Raw genomic sequence first — 25,485 nt, 5'->3', positions numbered from 1 at the left:
CTGACATTCCTCTTTATAAACCTCGGATCGTGTTAAGTGTGAAATGTACTTTTTGGCTCCAGCAGATTGCGCCGGCCTTTCGCCGCTTGCTTTCTGATTTCGAGTGGTTCTAACTTGTTTCATTTAGGGTAAATTTTTCCGCCCTTTTTGAAACCTGATTATCGAATAGAGATAGAACTCTTAGTGAAGTTAAACGTGAAACGCACCTTTTCGATGGAGTAGTTTGCACGATTCTGTCAAACAGATTGCTGTGTGTTCCTTAATTTCAAAAAATTCTAACTTCCTCTTTATAGTAAATTTTATCGCTAGATTTTTCCGATTGCGGGAATTAAAAGATTTTCATTACTACTGATTTCTACATTTCATTTGGTATAGATTTGAAATAAAAATACATTATAAGGTATCCAGCAACTGACTAATTTTATTTTTCAACTGCGATTTGATATGAATACTTACCACTAAGAAGAAATAATCCACAGGCGACCAGGGTTCTGTGATCTGAATAACAATGTCCAATTAAAGCTGAAATTGTGGCGGCCAGGACAAGAGCTACAGCAGCTACTTGAAACGGTGCTGAGATCCTGAAATAAATTCGAATAACGTTAGTCAATTACGGTTATCCAAAGTTATGAAAATAAATAAAATTACATTTAATTCACTTTTAGTATTAAATACCTGTATGTGAGTGCCACTATTATATTTTTTCAATCGTTCGTTATTTTCAAGTTTTTCATTTAATAACTAGGGAATAAAACAATATTTTTAAAAAAAAAGAGCAGTAACCGATTTATTAAACTACTGCAAAAACTGCATTTCTCGTTCACGTGAATTTAATTTCCTGTTTCAGAGATAAAGTGTTTCAATCAAAATATTTGATCAAAATACAATGTCAGGAATTATTGTGTAAAAAACAACATCACTGTTTTTTTTTTACGATATTCCATGGGAAAACAAATTTCCAGCAATGGCTGTACTCTTATGTAACAGACGATATTGATCTTTGAAGCAAAACACACAGTGGAATTTTTACTTCAAGATCTGGTTACTGACTTCGAACAATTCCTCTTTAAATAGCCTGATGTACAATGGATATTGAAATGTCGTACAAAACAAGTAACTACGTACAATAGATGCCTTGGTGAACGTGTGATTGGTCGACAACGACACATGTCGTTGAAACCTTGAACGGCTATTGTCAACGTGTTCACATATTTCACATAGTTTGCGCCGGGAAGTGAAACCGGACATAGTTGTCGACGATTTATTTATTATAGACGATCGTGTAAGAATAACGAGAGCATTTCCATCTATCCAACTATGACCGATGAAAATTTTTGCGTAAAACGCGATAACAACCCTCGATCGTTGTACGAACGTCGTTGATATAACGAAACGCTCGCAGTATTTTTCTTTCATTCTTTATTCAAATAGATTTGATGTTCATTCATTGATGATTACTTTTCTCTTTTCAATATAACGAAATTTAATTTCCAAATCTCTCACTGGGATACCATTAAATAAATTAAATACGATTTAATTACAAACCATGGGTAATTTAAACATACATCATATAATTGAATAAGACAAATCCTTTTTCATATATATAGCAATGTTACTTTACATTCGAATATAATAATATTCACATAAATAAGTGTCAAAATACGAATTGAATACAAATTTTCTTAAATCGAAGAAAAAGATTATTGATATGCGTAACAAGTAATAGAGTAATAGTTCTACATTCATACTGAATTCGAGTTAGAATAATTACGAACAGAAATTTTTTGCAGAGTAAATATATTACTTTCGATTTAGATAAAAATGAAAACATGCTCTTTATAATACTTTTTATGTGAGATCAACATCTCAATTGATTCCCAAGTTACAATATTTGAACACTGGCATTCAGAAAACATTTCTGTACCATACATGTACACAGACGATGTCCAATCGCTGTGACCTACATATATTTGTTTCAGGAACTCTATAAATCAAGTAGTAACTGTGAAAAAAACGCTGACTGAGCATCTGTCACTGACCAACGCACGCTGATGAAGCTTGGCGTAGGTCAGTGAGGATGTGTGAGCGAGAAGTCCGAGTGTATGATAAGGACAGAAAGTAAATATTTAAAAAATTACACTTCTCTTCTAAATAATAATTTTTCAATAATGGAGATTCGGATCGATATGAAACAAAATGCATTTTAAAATGAATGACATCCTGCTTTTTATGACATCGAACCTATTTAGTCAAATTTATAAAAAGCGTACGTAGCTCTGAAATAGCAATCGTGCAAGATTTGAATATTTTAGTAAATGTTATTTGTGTATTTTGTAGAATTTCTTTCGGATTTTATTGTGATATATGCAGGACTTCAGTTTAATATACATGATAATAAATGCAGTAAGCATTTTAAAAATGTAAATAATGGTAAAGTTGATCAGTTTTATAATTTTTTTCGTTAAGGAAGAGTAAAACTGATGAAAATTTTAATATATATGGTGATGAATTATTATCGTGTATTTAATATAACTGACGTATAAATGTAGATATTGGATATGTAATTCAGAAAAATTGATTCATTTATGTACGGGACAAATTTATTATACTGGCTATAAATAAATAAAATATATCGGATACTGAAATTTCTTTGCATCTTAAATCCTAATAAAAGGAATCTCATTTCATTTTATTGGGAGTCTATATCACTTTTTATAAAATACTACCGTACTAAAGCTTCTTTGCGTTTTTTTAAACGATCGAAAGTTACGATCGCTGCCGATATTAAAAGAAACTTATAAAACGTTTCCAATTACATAAAGTTCATCTGTAAAACATTTTAGGATTCGAACAGTATAAATTTTCATCGAAATCCATATCTTAGCAACTAAATTTCTATTAAATAGGCTATTGAACCCACGCTAAATAATTTATCGTAAAGCGAAATGTGCGCGATATTCCACATTACAATTTAAGTGAAATTACCAGATATATAATGCGCACAATACTATATCATTACTACAACATCTACTACGATAACTTCAATTTCTATCTATCAGACACTTGTGCGCAATATCGTTAATATCAAATTTCTCTTGTCAACAGCTTTGCAGATCTTAACATGATTCTAGTCACCATTAAGGATTAAATATTACCCCTAAAGCGTCTCTCCCTCGAATTTAACATGTGACATTCAACAACTATGCGGACGATCGTCTTCGTGAACAAGACGTACGTCATTGGGGGATGAAAATTGATGTTATGCTCCACCGTCACAGCACTTCGAGACTCTGGAACTTCCCAAAGACGAAGACGAAGGAGGTTAATCAAGATTTGCAGTGAAGCTGTAATGCTTCACAACCCGAATATATCCCCTAAATTTTGATCGATCCTCTGACCAACTTCTTTTGAATTCTACCTTCGTTGCCGTGTCGAGGAAATCGCCTCAATTTATTACTCTTTCACATAGCACGTAGACGATGACACGTAGTCGCATGATTTTGTACACACTGAGTTGTTGCCTGCGGTTAATTGAGAAAAACTGATGGGAGATTTATGTTTTCTTGGGCAAGTTTTAAATTCGTAAGGTGGTTATTGCAAAATATATCGTGGCCTGACAAAAAGAAATTCTACTATTCATGTCTGACATATCTAAAAATTAAACTGCAAATTGATTAAAGATATTATTGGTTTTTATAAATTTTAAAGACTACGACATTTTCAATACGAATATTCTACAGATATTATAATCTTTTGAAGCCTATAGTTAATTAAATTTTTGCACATGAAATCGCCGGGAAATTACGAAAGCGCATTCTACTTTTCTATAGCGAATTAGCCGTTTAAAATGCGGCTTTAAAAAAAAAAGAAAAAAATAAAAGGCCGAATGTTTTTCGCAATGAAAAAGGTCAATATTTATCAAGACGACTCACCAATCCCAGTGAAATTCGGTGCAATTCTTTAAATGCGATCCTATTAAGTGACGAACGCTCAAGCGAGCATTAAAGACTGAAATCGCATTTGCATTATTAAGCGATCAATTCAACCCTACTCGAATCTGTACGCCATACACCTGGCGCTTTCTTTTCGCTGTCAATACCATCCCATTGGCTGTTTATGGACAGTGAACGAAAACGGATCAGAAAACGGCGATAAACTCCTCTTTCCAATTTTAAATTCTTAATTGGCTCACTTCGTGTGCTCGTAACTCACTTTGTAATTCCTAACTTCATCCTCTCTTCATCTTCTCATCATGCATATTGCATACGAACTGTTCTACTTGAGATTCGATTATTTACCACAAGCACCTGCTAACATTGTTTTTCTTCCTCTGTGAAGTCGCATTGTATTATACAATAGATTAGCAGGAATACGTCATATGGTTTTTAATTGTTACATATATTTACACTCGTACGTCTTAATCGTTGAGCGGTCGAGGCAAGACTGAAGAATAAAAGAATTTTAACGACTCTCGGCGGTTATGGCGCAATACGTAACAATGACAAGTCTATGTCAACAATAAGTCGCGATTACACCAATTTTGTGTTTAACACGTCGAAATATTCTGTACTTAATATAATTAATATACTTAATAATTCTTAAGTAATATACTTAAGAATTGCATGGAAACATGTTACGAAAATTATTTTTTTTTCAGGTTATAAATTTGCAATGCCCTATTTATATAATCTAAAATACAGGAATTAAATAATAGATGATTTTTCTTCGGGAACACACGATACCCTTCATTCGGTTAAAGAAGAATTTCCAGGAACTCAATAAACGCATAAATTCACTCCGCACGGTTTAACCACGGTCAACTAAGCCTATTTGGGAAAAAAGCTCAACTTCACTCGCTACTACAAATACTCGGCTCTACCAAATATCGCCAGGAGCACCTTCGAATTCTCCGCTAACCGTTGCTTTTTGAACAGAGTACCCTGCCAAAAGAGCAATACATGACAGATAAAATAAAGGTCCGAAAATTTCGTACAAATATACGATAGAAGCAATATCGATCAAAGATTCGTAAAGTATGTTCGTCGTTGATCGACGAAACGACGTTGAAAATTTATCACGGAAATTTTATAGCGAAAAATATAGTGACAGGCGCTCGTATGCGCTCTTCGATCTGGTTGAAATTTCCACGAAATTTTCCCCGCGAAACATCAGATCGTTTTGTCGCGGATGGTTGTCGTTTCAGATAAAATGGCTGCTGCAAAGGGGTGGTGGGGGGACAGTGTGTCACGGGGGACGGGGAATTTCGATACCACGGGTGTAATACACGTATTCGTAGCTATCGGGGTAAATGGAGCATGCTGGGTAACGGCGCGTCTCGCTCTAAGGGGTGCTGCTTGTTGGGATCCGCAATCAACCCTCCAGACGCTCGAGTTTTGTACCTACGGTCGTTTCAAACGGACCACGTCAATCACGATTTTCATGATTGCCGGAGACTCCACTGTTGTGTTCAAAATAGATTTTGAGAGATGGAGTGTCTGGAATTTGGAGAATTTGAAAGATTTGAAACATTCATGGTATTTACACAAATAAAAGAATTCTTACGTTTATATGTAATTATTCGGATAATCGTCAATCTGTTTGTCGTTTGAGAATTATTGGCTACATTATTGAGATAAGAAAGATTTTTTAAATTATTTGTAATTTGTAAGGATTTGGAGAGAAAAGATAATGTAATGGTTAATGGTTAATTGTACCTCGAAACTTGTTGGCTAAATGTCTCTCTATATATCTACTCATTAATTACGTATGTATTTTATACAGTCTAATAAATTTATTAAATAAATTACGCATACACGTTTTCCAGCAAATGCGAAACTCTTGTTGGTATTTATGTGGACAATATTACTTCCCGCTCAATCACGCGAGAACGTGATTACGCGTTAATCAAGCCCGTGTCTCATAAACGTCGTTTATAATGCCTCATTCTTCGTCATTCACAATAGCTGCCACACATCTGTATAATGACATTGACGACGTGATAGCACATGCGTTTCATAGTCGATGCGTCCATCGAAAAGCTTGCATTTATTCCACTTAATATGTAATTGCTGCTAATAATTGTCGGCATTCAGCTTCAAATCATCCTCTCATTAATCTTTTCACTTGTAATTTCCTTCATAATGTTTCAATATCAGAAAATTATTAATCCAATAAATCAGGTAAATCATATCCTTTTGATGATATTAAAATGCTCGAGATCTCTTCTTGTATGTAGTCAATAAAGGATGGACCGCCGTTCGAACATTTCGAATTCGAAAACGACTCTTTTAATCTGCGGAGCGTGACGACGAACGTATCGCTGGAAATGTCTGGCGCAAGACTAAAAAGAAAGCCAGTGGCAGCCGGGTAATGGAGCGTTTCTTTAAGCGCTTGTACATACGTAGTATTTCCAACCACCTAAAAATCATCTCCCAACCGTACACCGTTCTACAAAATTCTGTGGCGTGTGTTGTGAACGTTATGAGAACTGCGTTAGCTGCGCGTAAACTTTATAAACGCGACGTTGTGCTGTGGACGTTTCTCATATTCCCCCGGTTGTTTGACGAAACGACCTTTTGTCAGCGACCTGTCGCGAAAGTATGCTCACCCGTGCGCCTTTTATTCACAACTTTTTCAAAAAAATCGGACAGGGTAAAAGTGCGACTAGGAACGAGCTGGTTAAAGTTCTGGTAATTGGTCGACGTGCATAGTGGTAAGTTTGGACGTCGATTGCACGAAATTTCGCGGAGCCACATGGGAATATTAAGCCGCAGAATTAATAACTAGTTTTTGCTACTTCTCAAAGGAGACGAAATCGTGGCCAGAGATAATAGGAAATTATATTTAAATGTTTAACCTGATTTTGTAGCAATGGAAAATTGGGATGTGGCAAGGGAAAAGTTGGAACGTTCATTCAGTATTTTGTTATACGATGTTAGTAATTTCAAATGGCAGTGAAATCAAAATATATGCGTAAAAGAATATTTCTTTATAAAGCTCCTTCTAGAAGATTTTAAATTCACCTGGAAAAACTAAGAGACCTCTCTGTCCCAATTAAAGGACAAGAAAAATATTCCAAATTCCTCCGTATAAGATATTACAAGTTGATTAAAAAATACAGAAAGACGAAGCCATTAATATTCTTCATATACATTTTATCGATAAAGCACTTGCAAAACGAACCTACGTTTCAGGGTATTTTCTTCATAAACTCGGTATTGTGACGAACGAAAGTATGGTTTAAGAGATTCTCTTACACAGAAAATTTTCCAATATTCCACATCCTAATTCAATTACGTTCCCCGATATCGTCTCAGGTTCGAGAAATTGCGCCTGAAGGAATACCGTCAGGAATAATATCCACTCAGACGTAATTAATAAACAGTTTTTCCTGAAATCTCTTCTGTATTTCCCGATTCCCAGTTGGGTTGTCCCGGACAAGCATGAAGAACGATGTAAAACTAGATTAAAACTTGAGATCAATGAAGGTTTTCATAAATTTACGCCTGTTAGGGAATTATTATTCGGTTTCGTTGTGATCATGCGACATCAACTAACCCGTTTGCTAATTACTGTCCGGTTTTAATGTTGTATTATGTTTTAACTGCGATACACAGTCGATACGTAAAATCCAAAGAGAGAAGAGAGAAAGGATGACAGTATGTGCATGCATAAAGGTACACGTTTTAGCGAACAACGCTACCGGCTGGCTTTTAATTAACAACGCGTGAAATGACCCCGTCTCGACGAGGTTATTACGTCGTCGTTTTTCATATCGCGCTCATTGTGAAGTTTGTTTCCGACTTATTACGATTGAAATGCTTTTCGCAGATTGGATGCGACTGATTTATGGTCGCCTTGGTGCATACATTGCTGTGAAATACTGAAATTAAGTGGACGAATTAAATTCTTTCATTAGTATGATTAAAGAACAGGTATTCGATCTAAACTGAGGTAAGTTTCTGATAATTATTTTTGGTTTTTCAGTTGTACTCGTGTATAAATATTAAGAGAGACGCATAATAATTTTGGAAAATATATCGAGAAGTTTGCATCGTTTGAATATGTTTAATTATTTTCCAATTAGGATATATTACCTTTAAAAAGAATTTTTATATAACATAAATGAAATAATGTTAATGTTGTAAATATAATTAAATTGAACGATGGAACGTTGATCTGAATAACGAGACAATATAATTATCTGAAACTCTTGTTTGTGTTGGCCTAAATGAGAGAACTTACATGGTACTAAACGATTCAGCTGTTTATGTGCTATACTGCTGAAATTATCTTACCAACGTAATTTCGTTACGCATGAAGTGATGCATTTTCCTACATACAACTCAAAACGTGCACATTAAACTATTGAATTCTTTAAGGACTATTTTTCACCACCCATTGTCTAGCACCCTACAATTTTTAAATGTCCCGCTAAAACCTCTCATTTTTCCACGAAGATAATTCATCAATCACCACAGCAGCAGGGAATGCTTCAAAAACACTCGAAGCCTTCGGTCGATATCTCTCTCCTGAAATTAGTTGGGCCAACGCGATCCAAACGCAGTACATATACCCTCTAACAAGCACCGACACCAGCGCACACGATTTTACAAAGGCAAAGCCATGCCACTCATCTCTTTAAAAGACCAGATGAATCAAAAACGATGCTAGGCATCGAAGGAACTATTACGTTCAACGTTATTCAACCACAGCGTCATTTTCACCCGCACGCTGCATAATGACAGATAATTGTCTGCTGACAAGCGGAACGAAGCAGAGGCTTGGTTAAACAACGATTTGCATCACGCATCAAGGCCAAAGGGAGCAACGATGGATCAAAGTTAGCCAAGTAGTCGGAACAGGAGAATCAACAATTCGGTCAGTGTCCAGGGCTGCGCGTTTGCTCTCGTTAATAACGGGCCGTTGTCACAGTAAATAACAATAAAACTCTATTAATGTGGTGGTACGACTAGTAACCAGGCCTGGCAGTCAGCCAGAAACATACCGGCACGGCTATTCACCCCATGGTGAGGCTAACCCGAGTTAGCCTCGAATCCAGCTGCTGTTGTTGCAACTAGTTCTCTCGCATACCTCACAGGCCGTATGTAATGCAGCATGGTTATATAGTATTACGCAGTGGAATGGCCCACCTCTGTTGGGAGTCGACCAGTAGCAAGATGCACAAGATGCTCGTGAAATTGTGGGAATCGATTTAAATGGCTTTTCCAAATCAAAGATCGTTCACAGTGTTAAGAGAGCTCCTTTCTCGCAATCAGTGAGCTCTTTGATAGCTGTGTCGCGATAAAGATGTTATGGCAGGGTGGGAAGTGGATCTTGAGACTAATTCTCGAAGTAAGTTCGCATTATGAGAGAGCTGTACTTGATGAAGATAATGTTCGTTCCTTGATATTAGACAATGGACTGGCTTTTGACGTTTGAAGAAATATTCTTGAGAAATATTAGTTGATAATACGCCTTCGTCCTTCAATTAGACATATTTTTAATTCACAGCAGTTTCGGTTGTTCGTCATCTACGATCCAATGATACGAGCTTGATGGTAATATTTTCAGTATTTTTTTTGTTTTTTTTTTTTTTTTAGTGCTTTTAAAGCAATGTTTCGATGCTAATTAGGCGTTATCTAAATAGTGGAACATCAAGATTTCCGTTTGAACGAAGAATTTCCATGCGTTTGAACGTAACCGAGTTTCATTCTAAATTCTACCAACTATCGCGATATATTGGTGCGAAATAGAAGCTTCATCATTTAATCGGATAATCGATATTTACGGAATAATAAATACGTTTTGATTACGAAATAATAAATACCACTTGAAGTAGTAATAATGAATCAGTTTTACAGGCAGAGGCTCCAGTAACTACATACATATGTAATGTATTGATTACAAATTTATCAGTTTAAGAGTCGTTTACGAACAAGTGCTTTATTTATCGCGTTCCGATATCCTGTTATTTGTAAAATCATATAAATCTGCCATTATCTCGATATAGGATTTATTGTTTATTTAACTCTGTTGTGTGTGTTTTTTTTTCTTTACGAAGTTGTTTCACAGTACAGAATTCAAAATTACCAACCAGCTTGTCTGACCACACTGCGTTACTAATGCTTTCAGTGCATCAATCTGTCCTGCAATCAGCCGGATACAACTGAGATTTGGCTTTGAGTTCAAAGAAACCAATATGCAAAATCGGGCGTATTAGTTACCCTTGGCCTTCTGCGTTTAAGAATTCTGTTTGCTTTTGAAGATAGAGGTTGCTCCAGCTAGGAAACGAATTACTCTATGCTAGTTAGCGCGCCGTATAATATTGAAGAAATTTCTCTTCCTTTATTCCCAAATAGATCTACTTCCTTCTAGAATATATTACCAAAAATTTGAACGAATCTGCCAAAAAAGAAATTCTATATTTTCCTCCTATCTCCCAAATGTCTTCTTATCTTCTTGTATAATATCTTCTGTACTAAAATTAAAAAAAATAAATTTACCAATAAAATCTTTAATTTTGTTAATAGATCTGACACGCCACCTGACATTAATCTTTGCGGATAAGAATCCTCATTAATTCCGCAATCTTCATTTCCATAAACTTTTATCAAATGTAAAGACAACCACCGTGGAAAGTAATAATTTCCAGCGGGTTCAAATTTTTCCATCGTAAAAAGAACCGCAAAGAACGAGCGTCAGCTCGAGCCGCAAAAACACTGTAGCCCGAAGCAGCGAAGTGCGAAAGTCGGCGAAGAAACGAAGGAGGAAAGACACAGAGCTGAGTAATCCGTCGTCGGACCAAACCCAAGTCCAACGGCTGCTCGAGCAGGCGTTTGTTTTCTCTCGATTGCTATCGGATCGAGGTGGAAACGGTATTTGTCGCCGGCACCACCCACCAGAAAAGAAACTTTTTCCCCTTTCCGTCCGTTCTCACGAATTCTCTTGATCTTCAGCCTTCCGTTTCGATGGACAAAGATAAAAATCGAGAAAGAATAAAGAGGCGCGTCGTAACAGTAACCACAACTTGCTGTTTCGTTTCGTGAAATCGCATAAAACGTTCCTTCGTTGCGAAGTAACAGCGACCGCGATAAATTGCGAGCCGATGCAAGAAAAAGTAGATGTAGTGGCAAGGAAACCTGGATGGTCTGGCCTTAGTTTTATGTACAGATCGTAGAAGGTAACCGTCTGCGATTGTACTTTTATTTGATGGCTGTTACAATTCGATTTTACTTGCTGGCTACTTTGAAGGGTCAATGTCGTTCTAACAGAGGTTTATTTTTAAAGACATGAAATTTTCGGCTTGAACGAGAAATTCGCATGTTCAGAATTTATAGATTCAGGATTTATGATTTTGAATTTATCGTTCAATGACAGTAAAAATAGAATTTCCTCTCGAAAAATGCGATTAGTCTTCTTAATTCGTCTATGGACAGTTATTTACGAAAATTTTGAGACATAGAAACCAAAGACGATCATGCTTAATAAATACAAGATCTTTGATACGTGTGGAAAATTAGAAAAATCTACCAATCAGATATCATCGTGTTCTACTTAATAAGATTTCGAAGTATGGAAAATTCAAATTCTTCGCAAACCGCCAGTTTGTCAAACGACCGTTTCTAATTTTTCAGAAGCAAGAGAAGGATCGAAGCCGCTTACGTATTTTATGATTTTCCTATATTGAATACGACCAAAGTCAAAGGCTGCGTACAGAGGAAAATGAAAACTGCTGCGTTCGCTGGACAGCACTTGAAAAGATTTCCCTCCTCTTGTAAAAGGATAAACGTCGCTGAATGTGTGCATTCTTGAAACGCAGACTTTTGAGTGCACTATACCATTGTTCGTACCAAAATAGGAGCACGTTTAAGTATAACGTATTTTAAGAAAAGCCTTGGTTTTTAAGCTGCTTGAAATTGAAGCTTTTCGTGCGCTGTTACTTCGTTCTTTTCACAACCGTGGAAAAAATGTCTGTATAAGGTTTAATGAAAATTTCTGCGACCCTGGATGTAATAAAACATTTTCCATTCATTGAATTCCCCATTTTTTTTTAGTACGTTATCCCTATATTAAAGTAGTATTATTCGAGTAAATATTCCGAACAGTAGAAAATCTTTGACAGCCATTCCATTATTAAATACACCTCACATCCTTCAATTTAACGTTTTACGGATAAAATCTATCTTTAAAGTAACATTCTTATAAAAACTGATAAAATTACAAATAAATCACAAGAAAATATATTTCACTATTACGACATCAATATTTTTATCTTATGAAAAGAGTCACTCGCCTACAAAAAAAAAAAAAAAGAAAAAAGAAAAAATGAATAATATGATTTACCGTATTCTTTCTCTGTAACCTTCAATTATTATATTAATCTTCAAGAAACTGATCACTGATAATTTTCTCAATGAACCATAAGAACACTGGAGAACCCTTTCAAATAAACATAAAATACCTAAATCTCTTTCTCGTGAGGGATGTGCACGTTGTTCTCCGAGCGATAGCAAGCATTCTTTCGCGTACGACGGAAGAACGGTGGGCCATTACGAGAATGTTGCGGTCGTTACGCGTGTTTCTCAATATTACATTATACATCAAGCGGCTTTTACACGATTCGACTTCTGAAACTGCGGGTAGTTTGGCGGGGGTTGAGGGCATCAGACACGAAGATCAATGGCTCAATCCTAGTCGGGGGCCGTGAAAGTGCTTGCATTTTTAAACTTCGAGTAATCCCGTTGCTGTTACGGTGGATGGGCTGCGGGGGCGGGCAAGCGAGCGGAAAGAAACAGGACGAGCAAGAAGACGAAGGGTAATTGATACAGCTTTGGTCATGAGATTAAATCGAGCGTAACGCGTGGCCGGGCCGTTGAGTTTCCCTGGCGAATAGGAGGTCCTCCAGATTAATTTCCCGTTACCAAGGCGCTGGAATTTCTTTCGTCGAGAGGGAGGAAGACGAGATGAAAGGAACGACAGCAAACGGTTTCGCGCTTCTGTTTGAGGAGGACACGATAGAAATTGCGATCCTACCTACCGAAAGGTTTTGCCATCTTCGGTTGAAAAAATTCTGTCGTACACGAGGGGCATGATATTTCTAGTGACTTTTGCTTGCTGATAAACAGGTTGTTTTGGTCTCGTATCGAACGCCAAAATATTGATTCTATCGAGATGAATGTGTACTTTCTAAATTGAACTTTTTACGGCTGAATCGAAAGAAATACTCCAAATGTTTGAAAAATTTGCACTGTGCTTCGATCTGTTGTAAAAATTTCAATTTAGAGATTCACACGATGAGTTAGAGATGTATCGAGAATCTAGAATCGAAATAATCCGTGACACAAACAGGATAAACAACATTTACGATCACAGTTGATTACATTTGGAACAACGCTCCGGGAGATCTATCTCTATCAAACATCGACAAAAATGTTCTTCGAATGTTCGACGTGTCTTCACATTCGACGATCCATTCTCGATTCGATAAAAAGCCATTTTATTAAAGCGCCGCGGAATATGCGGAGGAAATGTTTGCAACGAGTCCCCAGGTACGTCGATGCAAATGGAAATTCGCCGTCTCTCCGGCAGCCTTCGAAATGTACCCTCATCATCGCGCGCCCCTTCGACCCGCGGCTTTATTTCACGGTGCGCTGCACACGCGCAGCTTTTTCTCGGCGAGTGCATTAATGGCCCTGGATGCAGGTTACACCAGCCACGTAAAGTACTCGTTCGTGCGCCGTTTCGAAGTGTTTATCGCCGGATTAGCAATTCTATTGCCGGCATCCTTCTCGTGTACGCGCGTGGAAAGAAGCTGGCCGTGCAACTTAATGGAAAAGCTTGTCTTTCGGCCCGGATAAGACGGAGCTCCGACTTCGTGCCAAGCGATTCTATTCACCATGTTTTGTCCCTTTCTGCATCTTCGTTTTTTGGATCGAATATTTAGATCAGCTTGGATGGGGCAGTTTTTCGTCAAGTTTATATGAGATACGAGAGCCTTTGGATCTTTATTCGATCTGATTGCAAGATTATTTGAGAGTCAAATAGGAGATTTGTAATAAATAAAATTTAAAAGTGACCAAAAGGATTTTAATCAAAATGTATTCGTTGAGCTTATGCTAATTTTAAGCGTTCAGTTAATGAATTATGTACGGTAATGGTAGGAAAACATAATGCAGGGTTGCTGGAATTTAATTAAAATGAAAAACATTAGTTTGAATGGCGGTTTTTTTAGGAAGGAAAATGCTTGAATTACAAAAGGATGAAGCATTTACATTTGATCCTTTTAATTTAATTTAAACTAGCGAATTTCACGTTTTTCTCTTTTCAAGTAACAGTGGAATTTTTTTGACAAAGGAATAAATTCTACTCCAAATTTAATTGAGAAAATAAAACTCCTCCTCTAGGCAGAACATTTGAAAAAGCTTTAAAGAAGATAAAAACGTCGTGAAGGGAATATTTATTCATCTTCAAACCAGGGAAATTTTCGACAAAATTTCTTTTTCAGCCACCTCTTACGAAAATAAGAAAGAAATATTCCAATGTGTACCGATAAACTTTAAATTCGTAAATTTTTATCTCAACCAGAGATATAATTCTTCCATTTATTGTACTGACATAAAAAAATTTAATTTATTACTAATATCGATTCCCACGGCTCGATAATAAAGATATTCTCGATAAACCATAAACCAAGAGTCTACTTGTCACTTCGCCTATAAAATATCTCTAGAAACAAGCTTGTGGGTTGGAAACCGATGGAAATGGCCATCAGGAGGGTTGGTGAAACTTCTTGAGGATAAGCTCGCCTCTCGTCTATCTATAATCTGAATGTACATAAAATTCAGTGCTTGTCGTTGCCAAGATCCTAGTCGACGTTGTCGGCCGGCAGCAATGCGCTTTATTACTACTAAACAAGCCGCACTAGGCAGTATATTACTAGTGGACGGGTCTGATATATTACTAGGCAGGTCTGCCAACCCACTGGCCAATATCCATACCGAGGTCCCATCGGCGGCTAGCTCGTTGCCCCTTCCTCGCCTCTCAAAGCGACGCCTTTCCTTCCAAGCCAAAACTATTAATTTTGGTTTCTCCTCCGTTCTGTTCAGCGGCTAATTCAATTTGCGGCTTGGTCGCCATGGATCTCTGGATTATATAGAACCTATCGTCGCTTCAGCTTAATTTTCGATTACTTGAAAAAATATTTTCAGTTGTGAAGTGCTGAAATTGTCCATTCGCAAAGCTTTCATTAATGAAAAGCGAAAGAGGTGAAGATTAGAAGATGCAATTTGAAAATGATACATTAAAGTGCATGATATAGCGGAGTATAAGTTTACACGTCTAAGGTGTTCGAGGGAAAGATTAATAAAAATCTGAGAAGATGACGAAAACCTTCATTAGATTACCAAGAATTATACCTTAGCCTTATTACAAAGGTAGAATGATACACGAGGATCCCAGTGCCATCAATCGATGTCGCTACATGATATCTTCATTTAGAACCTCCCTACATCGTGTAGATTGCTATATCTTCTGCTATGTAGGTTAGGTTACTAGGTATTAAATAGTTTATTCGTGTATTATCATGTTTACACAGGACAGAATTGCAAATTACGTAAAGTGGGATGGTTACGAGTAATAATTACAGAAGTAACTAACGGTGCAAATTGTGCATAACGATCAAAGTCGTAGCTAAGGATATTTTGTAACGTTTATTGACCATTAACTTCTAAAACCCATGCATCTAAACTACATAATTTGTATTCAGCAATTCTTCATCTACAGAAATAAAATAGAGTTAAGCAAATAGAACTTTTCTTCGTTGAAATCGTCGTACAAAGAGTAGAATATCACTTGATATGGTCAGACAACATTTTGGATTCTTTCTATTCAAGACATAAAGTCTGAAATATTATTCGTTGAATGATACATAAAACTAAAAGCAATTCTATAACTAAAATTTTTCATACTTTCGAAACGAAGCATCAAACCAGCAACATACGATTATTCGAGCAATGAATGCAACGTCCAGTTGAGCAAAGCACGAATTCGCAGGATACGAATTTATCTGGATTTTGTAATTGAAGGTCTTGAGGAGTTTTATTGAGAAAACATCTTTTCATCCATTTACATTCTCAATTATTCCACGATGAGGAATTCTCGAGTGCACGGCGTCTTAATTACCGGCAAGTGGGCACCGTATAATTTAAACGCTTCAAAATTAGACTACGTTCTCTGGCTTGCACCGCGGCGGGATTTTTTTTGTTGCCTCGGTTTCCAAGCGATTCTACTCATTCTGGCCGCGCAACTGCAACAGAACTTTAGCTCCACGAAAAACACGTTTAAACGTTTTCAAAACGCGATGAATGCATTCGCACCAGTCCGCTTTACGAAATTAAGAAAACATTTCCCTGAAACGCTTCCTTAAAACGCTTTAGAAATTGGACAATGAGAATTTCACGCCAAAGATGAATATTTCAATGAAACAGTGATCATGTATCTTAGTACTGGAATGAAAACATTCTAAAAAAATGCAGTTAACTATAAGATGTGATAATGTAGATGAGAAAAAAATATTTGAAAACAAAAAAGAAAAAATAAAAATTTCTATCGTGCAAAATCTTCTTAACTCAGATTGATAAGAACGCTCCTATTATACCTTAAATTCCTTAAAGCAGATTAAAATCGACCTTTTCTTTGGAAATAACGTATCGTGTAATACATAATTTGTGGTTTAACCGATAATTAATAACACTATCTCAATATCCCAAATATTGAATCGAATACATTCGACGCCAGCTTGGAACAAACGAAATGCTGGAACAATATTACAATGGATTCCACGAGCTACATATCGGTCTGGCTACCACAACGAATTCTATTCTATTTATTTAAAATCATGAATTACCCAGTGGATATAGTCGGAGCTTACCCGTTACAAACTGTTTTGCACTAATTACTCGCGGCTAATCCAGTTTATTCGGCCCGATTACGGGAGTCAGGCGAAATTATCGCGGAAATTTTTATGCAACGCCACCGCATGATAAACGCGGTTCATTTTTCTCTCGAATAAATTGCATGTGATATCACGTGTCTCTGATGAACGAGTAACACGTTGTTGCACGGGTTCAAAGTTGAAATTCTGGCAGGTAGCGCGACGAAGAAATTTCATTTTTAATACGACTCTACACTTGCTCATTTGCATATACGAATTCTTTCCCCTCGGATCGGGATAATTTTTGGAACGAACGTATGTATACCGAATTTTATATTTAAAACGCATGAATTCTAGCTGAAATTTATGTAATCGGAGCAATCTCTACTCTTTCTGAAAAAAATGTAAAAATATTTCGGTAAAATATATCGTCTAACGAACTGCACGAAATTATTTTTAATTGGAGTTTCTACATATACATATGTCAGAATTTTATACGGAGCAGATAAAAGTCAAACAACGATGTACATCCTATAAAAATTGTGTTTTTAATGGAAAATGTTTTGTACCGCGTTAAATTAGAAAGGATAAACTCCGTCGTATTCATTTGAAGAGTAATCAGGCTTTATAAAAAGAGAGGAGTATAATATACCAAAGTTTGTCTAATTTAAAATTTATCCAACTAGGCGAAAGCTTGGAAAACTTGTTCGTTTTTCAAAAAGCTTCAAACGAACTGCTATCTAGCATTCTGTTCTTTCAGTATCAAAGCATGTTGCTAAATTAGAAAAGGTAAATTACAAAGGGAGATGCTTCTTTTTCGTACGATCTTTTCTTTTTTTAGTGAAATCTGATCCCCTGCTTTCGCCTAGACGACGTTGCATCTTCCAAATTTCATGGAATTTTTATCGTTGGCTCGTGACACGAAAAGCGAAATATAAGATACGCTCGCGAAGGTTCATGGAGAAGTTACGTTTTCTGCAACTGCTCGAACTCGCTTGTTATTCTGGTTTGTAGGTAATCTGAGCGCCGCCATGCATTTCCATTGGCTACTTGCTGCGAAACGTTCATCTTCCGCGAACCTACTGAAAATGCATGGAGCCCCGCACGAGCTTTATTTTCGATTAAACAGAACGTTGCTTCGGGATGCAACTTTTCACTGTGCACCATATCACGTTGCCGATACGCTTCAAAGTACATTTCACGGTGTACTGGAAACACCCTTTTTGTGAAAAAGATTGCTACTTTAATATTTATGACTTCGTTACTTCGATATTCCAGTTAATTAGAGAAAAATCAATAGAAGAAAATCTATAACAAAATAGTAACGCAAAAAATTAATTTACGATTTACAAAACTTGTAATATAGGTAACTGTACTAATATGATATAGATAATATGATATAGACAATTCATTAATATAGGTAATATTAATTATAATGATATAATATGGATAAATTATATTGTGATATAAATAATTCCGAATTTTTTTACTAAATACTATATTTAATTGATAAGATCATATTTTATTCTTTTTGAAACGTCTTTCTTTTCTCTACAAAATTCCATGAACATATAAGATACCGATTTTGAAAAATCCAATGGAATGTGTGTAGGGCATAACATCTGACAGAGAATCTTTCTTTTTTGTAGATATATGATGTAACGTGTAACAGAATTCAAAGCGCAAAATCAAATGTTATTAATGATAAGTTTCGAATCTGTGATTCATTCTATGCCACTAATTCTTCCAGCAGAATCCATGATAAACCATAGCAATGTTATACCGCGGCTAAATTTATACGATTTATTCTGTCCTACGACTATTTCTAATATCTGGCAGACAAATGAATTTACAAAGACAAATGTTCCAGCTGTGGCGAATTTGTGCGCCTGCAACGAATGCGGCTTTTTCACCCTGCAGCTTGCTGTCTCTATTTCACGGACTGCAAAGCAACCGCGTGTACCAATGACATGCTGGTGGATGATACTTAAAAGCACGAACCTTGACATGCCTCAACTTTCTCGGAAAATGGAACTTTTGGAACGTTTATGGCATTTCGGACAGCTCGACGACAAACTATCCATGCGTTAATAATAGTTACAACCTTCAGGGGAGGCCATTAGTGGCCGCAGAAAGGGGACATCAAATAATTTACGCATTTTGTCAAGGGCAAAAGTTGTCGTCAAAAAGTGGCGAAAAAGGGGGAAAGAGAGAAATAGGAACCGAGATGCTGCTATTAAATTAAGTAATCAGTACCCTTCTGATGTTTATAAACTTGTGAGAAATTCAGATATGTAGACTATTTTCTGCAGGCTTTTGCGAGTCTACAGGACGTGCAAAATATTAAAAATTATACAGTATATATGTATAGTTTGTAAATTATAAATCGTGAAGTAACGCTACTATTCAAGAAATTCTCGAATAGTTTTATTCATCGAATTATTTTTTTATAAAATATTCACAAATTCCATACGCTATAAAATCTCTAAAATTGGATATTCCCACTTTTTCTCTTTCATTATTTCACATGAGTATTATTTCCAATATAATTAAATTTCTCTAAATATTATTTTCGCACTTAAATTCATTAGTGGTAAATTATTAAATTAACACCTTTAATGACTCTTTATCTAAACTGTTAAGTGATACAAACGGCGCTTTAATAAATATCAAGTTGGTGGGAAAGTTCTGCGGCTTTTTATCGTAAAAAATGGACAAAACTTTGGTCAAACCGAGTTCGCATTAACGCTCCAGGCCCATCAAGCCGGGAAAGGGAAAGTATTTTAATTATCCTTGCGGCTTTATGGCCGGATACATCAGATAGGAAGAAATTCAATGTTGTTGAAGTGTGCTTTTATAGAGGCAGGATTTTAACCCAGTCACTGGCTTGTTTTAGACATACCGCCATTTCGAGTAATGTTAAAATTTGATGGAATGTTTCAATTGCCTACGTGGTTTGCTGCTATTCTGCAACCGATTCTCCGAAAATTTCGAAAATATTCACGAATAAATGGACAATTTTTTAGTTCTTTCAATCTGTGATTCTATAATTTTTCTGTATTATATGATTTTATACAATGCAAATAGAATGTCTGATACAATATAGATCAATTATAGAATTATATAATTTAATATTTATATGAATATAGAATAATTGTTATGGTTTCACAAAGTTTCTTCCGTTCAATTTCAATTTTTCTACGTATCGAGTTTATTTGATGTGTTAGTTTATTTTTTCCAGTAAAATGTTTATCCTACCCAAAGCAAACGAAAATCGATACACCTCGCAGAGTACACTCCATAGAAAAATAAGAGGCAATACCGGAACTTGTACAAATTCACTAGAGCACCGAAATGTACTCGAACAAGTTTCTCCGCGCGTCCTTTGTAAACATTACCGTGTCGACGACCCTCGGCATACTAATTCGTCTTTCTTGAATAACAATAGTTTTAGACTAAATCACTCGACTATCTATATACCCGACACAATAAATCAATTAGAATATCCGTCATATCTCTGGGCCTTTTTCATATACCATAAATAGTTGCAAATCTTCATGCATTATGCTCCAATATTATTATACTGATATAAGAAACGTTTACCTATGTACATCCATAATTATTACAAAATTAATTTCTTTACCCTGTTCACTATTTTCCAACGAAAGTAATATAAGAAAGCTGAGAATAAAAATGTTGATCGTGTAATTTAAGGAAAATTGAATAAAATGTTGTAGAAAGCTGCAATCGGATTACACGAAAATTTACGTTCGCAATTAACTCGAGGAACATGGAGGTTCGTTACGCGGTACGAAATGTAATAAGTAATACGATTAAAATCAGTTTGTTCTACAACGGTTCTGATATCCTCTTTCGGCATCGACTAGAACGTGAGAACGAGTGAAAACGAGTGACAGGCAGATTTTCGAGCATCAAAGATTCACGTTAATGAGATTCACGTAAAGTTGAGACGTGTCCATAAAATGCAATTATAATTTTCCCGTTAACGGACCGACTTGGGAAATCATTACTTCTTTGATTCATTATGGCATCTATTGGAAATCCGGAATTTCATATTACGCGACATAATACAGAAGATCTGTGCGATACACTATGAATGTTTTAAATCTATTGTTAGATATACCCTTTTGGTATGTTTGGTATGTTTCTTTTTGGGATGTTTCTCATGCGGCATAAACAGATGTAATAGATTAGATCCCACAATTTCATGGAGATTACAACGATGTTGTAATAAACGGTCTTTTTGAAGATTGTGGAAAATACTTCCGTAGCTCTGATTCATATAATGGCTTTCTCCAAATTATTCGTTACTCTAGGCTATCTTTTATATTTTTTGAGATAATAGTATGCATATTGATTATTTTGTACAGACTTGTCGGTACGCTACGTTAATGAAACTTTGGCTCATTATTTCACAGCTCAGTCTTTAACAGACTAACATCTTCTTCACCCCTGCTATCGTGAGGAAAATCGACGAAGCAGATTTCGTTAGATTTTCTTACGCTAAACAGACCGCAGGGGAGCACGACGTTCCAAACTTAATAATGACGTTTCGCGGCGCAAGTTGGAGGCGAAAGCACAAGAGTTAATGAAAACACGGAGTTCCGGCCCCCGTTTTTCGCGGATTCCTCGTTAATTCCTACGTAAACCCTGACTTACTCCGTCCGGATTGCACCGGGACTCGTTGATCAACGAGCAAAAACGGCGAGCTGCAACGATTCGTGCAGAACCACGATATCCTCTTTCGCTCTCTCTTCTCCCCTCACTCTCTCTCTCTCCCTCTCTCTCTCTCTCTCTCTCTCTCTCTCTCTTCGTGATCCTCGTAAACAAATAAAACCAGCCAGTGGCTTCAATGCCGCCAGACCGGTTCTCGTGGAGGGTGGAAAATGCTTTAATTTTCCGTTCGCGATTTCAGCGTCGGGCTACGTTTTCCATTCCCTCGCGTCATCAACGTGAGACCGCACAGCTCCATGTGTTGCTGAAAATTTCGCGCGTCGAGACTACGCCTGTATTCAAAAACCGACGCGTGAATTTCGGGGGAACATCTGTCTGGATGCCCTTTGCTCGTCGTTCCATTCACACGAGAAACGAGAGAAGAACGTTCTTCTGTCTGGGACATCTATAGGGTGGGGGGGGGGGGAGAGAAAAATTGAAAGAGAGAACCGTTTTGGTTGGCGAAACTGTGATAAAAAAGCGATAAGTCTGTAAATTGCATCGTAAATTGACGCTCCACTATTCCGTTAAAATTTCGAGTAGTTTCATTGATCGAGTTTGCTTTTTATTAGAAAAAAAGGAAAAAGAGTAAAAAAGAGAAAAATTGTACGTATGTGCTTTGATTTAAATCGTTGGATTAACAGTTTGCCGTTAGCTCTTCGAGTCGATATAACATTCGTTTGAAAACTTGCCGCTTGTAATTATCTTTCAGAGTGTGGGTGGTCGTGTAGCTTGTTATATGATACTGTAGAGTACCAGAGTTTTAGTTTTCGTTGCGCCAAAGTTTGTCATTATGAAATAATGTAATGGATGGGTAGAATATTGGAGAGCTATTTAGGAATATTATCTGGGGAATTATTGGTAATTATCTTTGAAAATATTAGTTGTGGAGTGTACCACTTTATAGAATACTGTAAATTGGTAAAAAGTTTTACTAATCGCTATAGCAGTTTTTACATTTTTTAAATGGAAAAATACCGAAATGTTTGGCACGGAAGTATCCTGTGGTAGATCGACGATTTTTAATTTTGTAATCCGGATTCAGTAAGTATAAAATACTGACTAACAGAGCATGATGTAAAAAACTAGATTTTTCAATTAAGGTTGATAGTAACCGAATCGGTACTTCAAAATTTGAGCTCGCTACAAGGACACTTTTTATTCTCCTTGAATTGTTCCCTGAATGTTCTGCGAGGTTTCATTTTCCGTTTCCAATTCTTTCTGTCGGCGAGTGATAAAATCTGACATCTCCGGCGAAAGCCTTGTCAACCTCGTGTCGTATTCGAGAAAGAAGATAGGGTTACTCAGATCCAAATTTGATATTCTATCGCACCCTTTTCCTATTATCCCCTCGGAACGTTTTCTTTCTATCTTCTCTTTCCTATTCTCCACCAGAAAATCCGAGAAATATTGCATTTATCACGTTTGACTTCTGTATTTCTATTTCTGTAGAAACGCACTATCCGTAAAATGTAAAGTAGTAAGACAACAAATTCACGAATGCACTTACGCTACAAAAAGTAATTTATAAAATAATGGACTCATCTGTTTTCATATGTTTTAATTTCTGTAGTGTATAAAAGTTTGCTTTCGTTAAAGTTCAATGCAGAATTTTTTCATAAAGTTCATTTTAAACTTCTGTATCGCTTTCGAGATAGACATTTGATTACCGACAAAGAATCACACAATTGGCGAAAAATATTTAAGCGCTGCCAATAATTCAAAACGATTGTGAGATATATGTTACCAATGTTGGAAGATTGGTTCTTGAATAACACCAGACAGAATCGTAGCCTGTGACCAAAAATTTGAAAGAACCTTCGCTCGACACGGCTCGACATTAACCAAAGTCGACACTATACGAAATCGGAGCTGTAGTCTCTCGTGACATAACAACGAAAATGGTACCCCTCTTCTGAAATTCCATGCTAAGGGCAGAAGGAGTTACGATGTGAAGTTTATAAGCTGATACTCTACAAAAATATCCTGAAAGATGTATATAACTGTCCACCTTCCTGAAACAGATCCTTGTTCTTGGACTAATTATTTCCATTAATTCAATCCATCTTATTAACAAATTCATACACGAAATTCTACCAACTTATAATACTATTCATCTAATCAATTATCGCTTCCATTCTGATTTCGTTGCCTTGATTCTTATGCATTTAGAATTTCTAATGAAACGTTAAAATAATTCAATCTACTATGCAATTCAAGCATTCGGTGGTTGAATGAAATTTTCAGCTCACGGAACAACCATCCTGCTAATGTAATTAATCGTTTACGAATCGATAACTTTGCTAACTAAGTCAATAACACGCAATTTGTCTTCATAATTTACCGGCCAGTAACAGGCGTATTTCATAATTCACTAGCTCTGATAGCAACGCCAATGATTAAGTTAATAGTAATTAGGTTGCCACAACAGTGTAGGCAAAAGCATCCTAATAGTGATAATTGCATCTACAAGAATTTAATCGATATAATATTCAGGATTATCAAGATATCGCATTGTAACTTCCTGTTGGGTTCTGCAAATTCATCGTAACGAGCGGTACAGCAGTTGCATCTACCTTTCTGCATTCAGAACCAGCGTCTTAGCACAGCCGCTCTCGAAATGCACGAGTAAATTGCGCTCAGCAAGTTAAATGTTTCGGAATTCGCATTTATCATTTACGAAGAATGCGACGTTCTACTGCATCCATGAATCTAAATGTAACTATCCGAGGAGGAAACATTCGTCAAAGCTTCCAAATGGATGCTGCCTTTCACGTTAGTGCAGTAGAGAAATGTTATTAATATTTCTGCACTGATAGACGTAAAATAGCGAATTCATGCAAATATGTACGTAATTATCGCCAGTGTGAAACACAGTATCTTGCAATAGTTTCCATAAGTGCAAATTAAGCTTATACCAGTAATAAAGTACAAATTCGATAGCTTCAAACATTATTTGTTAATGTTAACGTCGAGTTTCCTAACTCTGTAGCTAAAAAGTAAATTGAATTAAAAAAGATCTGGAATGTGGATTAGTAAAAATTTTAGTTATTCTGCTATTTTTCAGAGAGAATCTAGGATTTGTACTTTTTCCTCGCTTTGAATATCCCTAATTGCTTATAAATTTCATTCTCATAATGGCACTGCAAAATTTCAATCTCTCCACTAAAAACCAGACAAAATTTTCATTTTGCCTCTTTAGAAATTTATTCAATTTCCCAGGAGAACGGAGTGGCAGAGAATTTTCGCGGTGGAATTTCATCAAGAACAACGCAAGAAAGGCGAAAACGAAGTTCGCCTATCCCCAAACTGCGAATTTCACAAACATTTCGCGCGTGATATATAATGCTCGCATTGTTGCACCAATGTTACAGCAATGCTCGCTGAATACACTACCTCAGAAGGCAAACCACGGAAGCTGAAGATATCCTTTATCGACCGGAAGAAGTCAGAAGGCTTAGGCGTAAGAGCGTGTTAGCAACTATCCCGGCCCACCATTGTGCCAGTCTCGAAAACCCGAGAAATTCGCTTGGACTAGCTTTTCCGTTTCGGTTAAAGATGCAAACGTTGATCTTCGCGAACGAACGCGCCGTTTTCTCGTATTAATTCGTGCCGATTCGATTACAAAGTCCGTGGGAGTCTCGAGTCGCAAACGATCTGCACGTTTTCATTGGTAGAATCTTTAAATTATGAATGTTGCAATTTTTGTGACGATGAGAAGGAAAAACTCTCTGACAGTATAAGATTCCTAAAGAATGATTTACATTTCTTTATAAATCTCCAATAAATAAATTCTCTAACTAAACTTCATTTTTGCC

At 36.4% G+C, this 25,485-nt stretch overlaps 1 protein-coding gene across 1 annotated transcript in view; it reads right to left on the bottom strand.

The window, feature by feature from the left end:
* Nucleotides 1-25,485, bottom strand: part of LOC138186860 (uncharacterized) — a 163,394-nt gene that overhangs the window by 44,965 nt on the left and 92,944 nt on the right. Inside the window, exon 4 of the mRNA XM_069127117.1 lies at nt 457-581. Within this exon, the coding sequence (XP_068983218.1) occupies nt 457-581 (125 nt within the window). The remainder of the gene's footprint in view (nt 1-456; nt 582-25,485) is intronic.

This window comes from Bombus flavifrons, chromosome 14 (assembly GCF_040668555.2).
Source record: "Bombus flavifrons isolate JBK064 chromosome 14, iyBomFlav1_principal, whole genome shotgun sequence".
Lineage (NCBI taxonomy): Eukaryota > Metazoa > Arthropoda > Insecta > Hymenoptera > Apidae > Bombus > Bombus flavifrons.
Note: the sequence above shows the minus strand (reverse complement) of the source record. Positions and strands in the feature narration are given on the sequence as shown.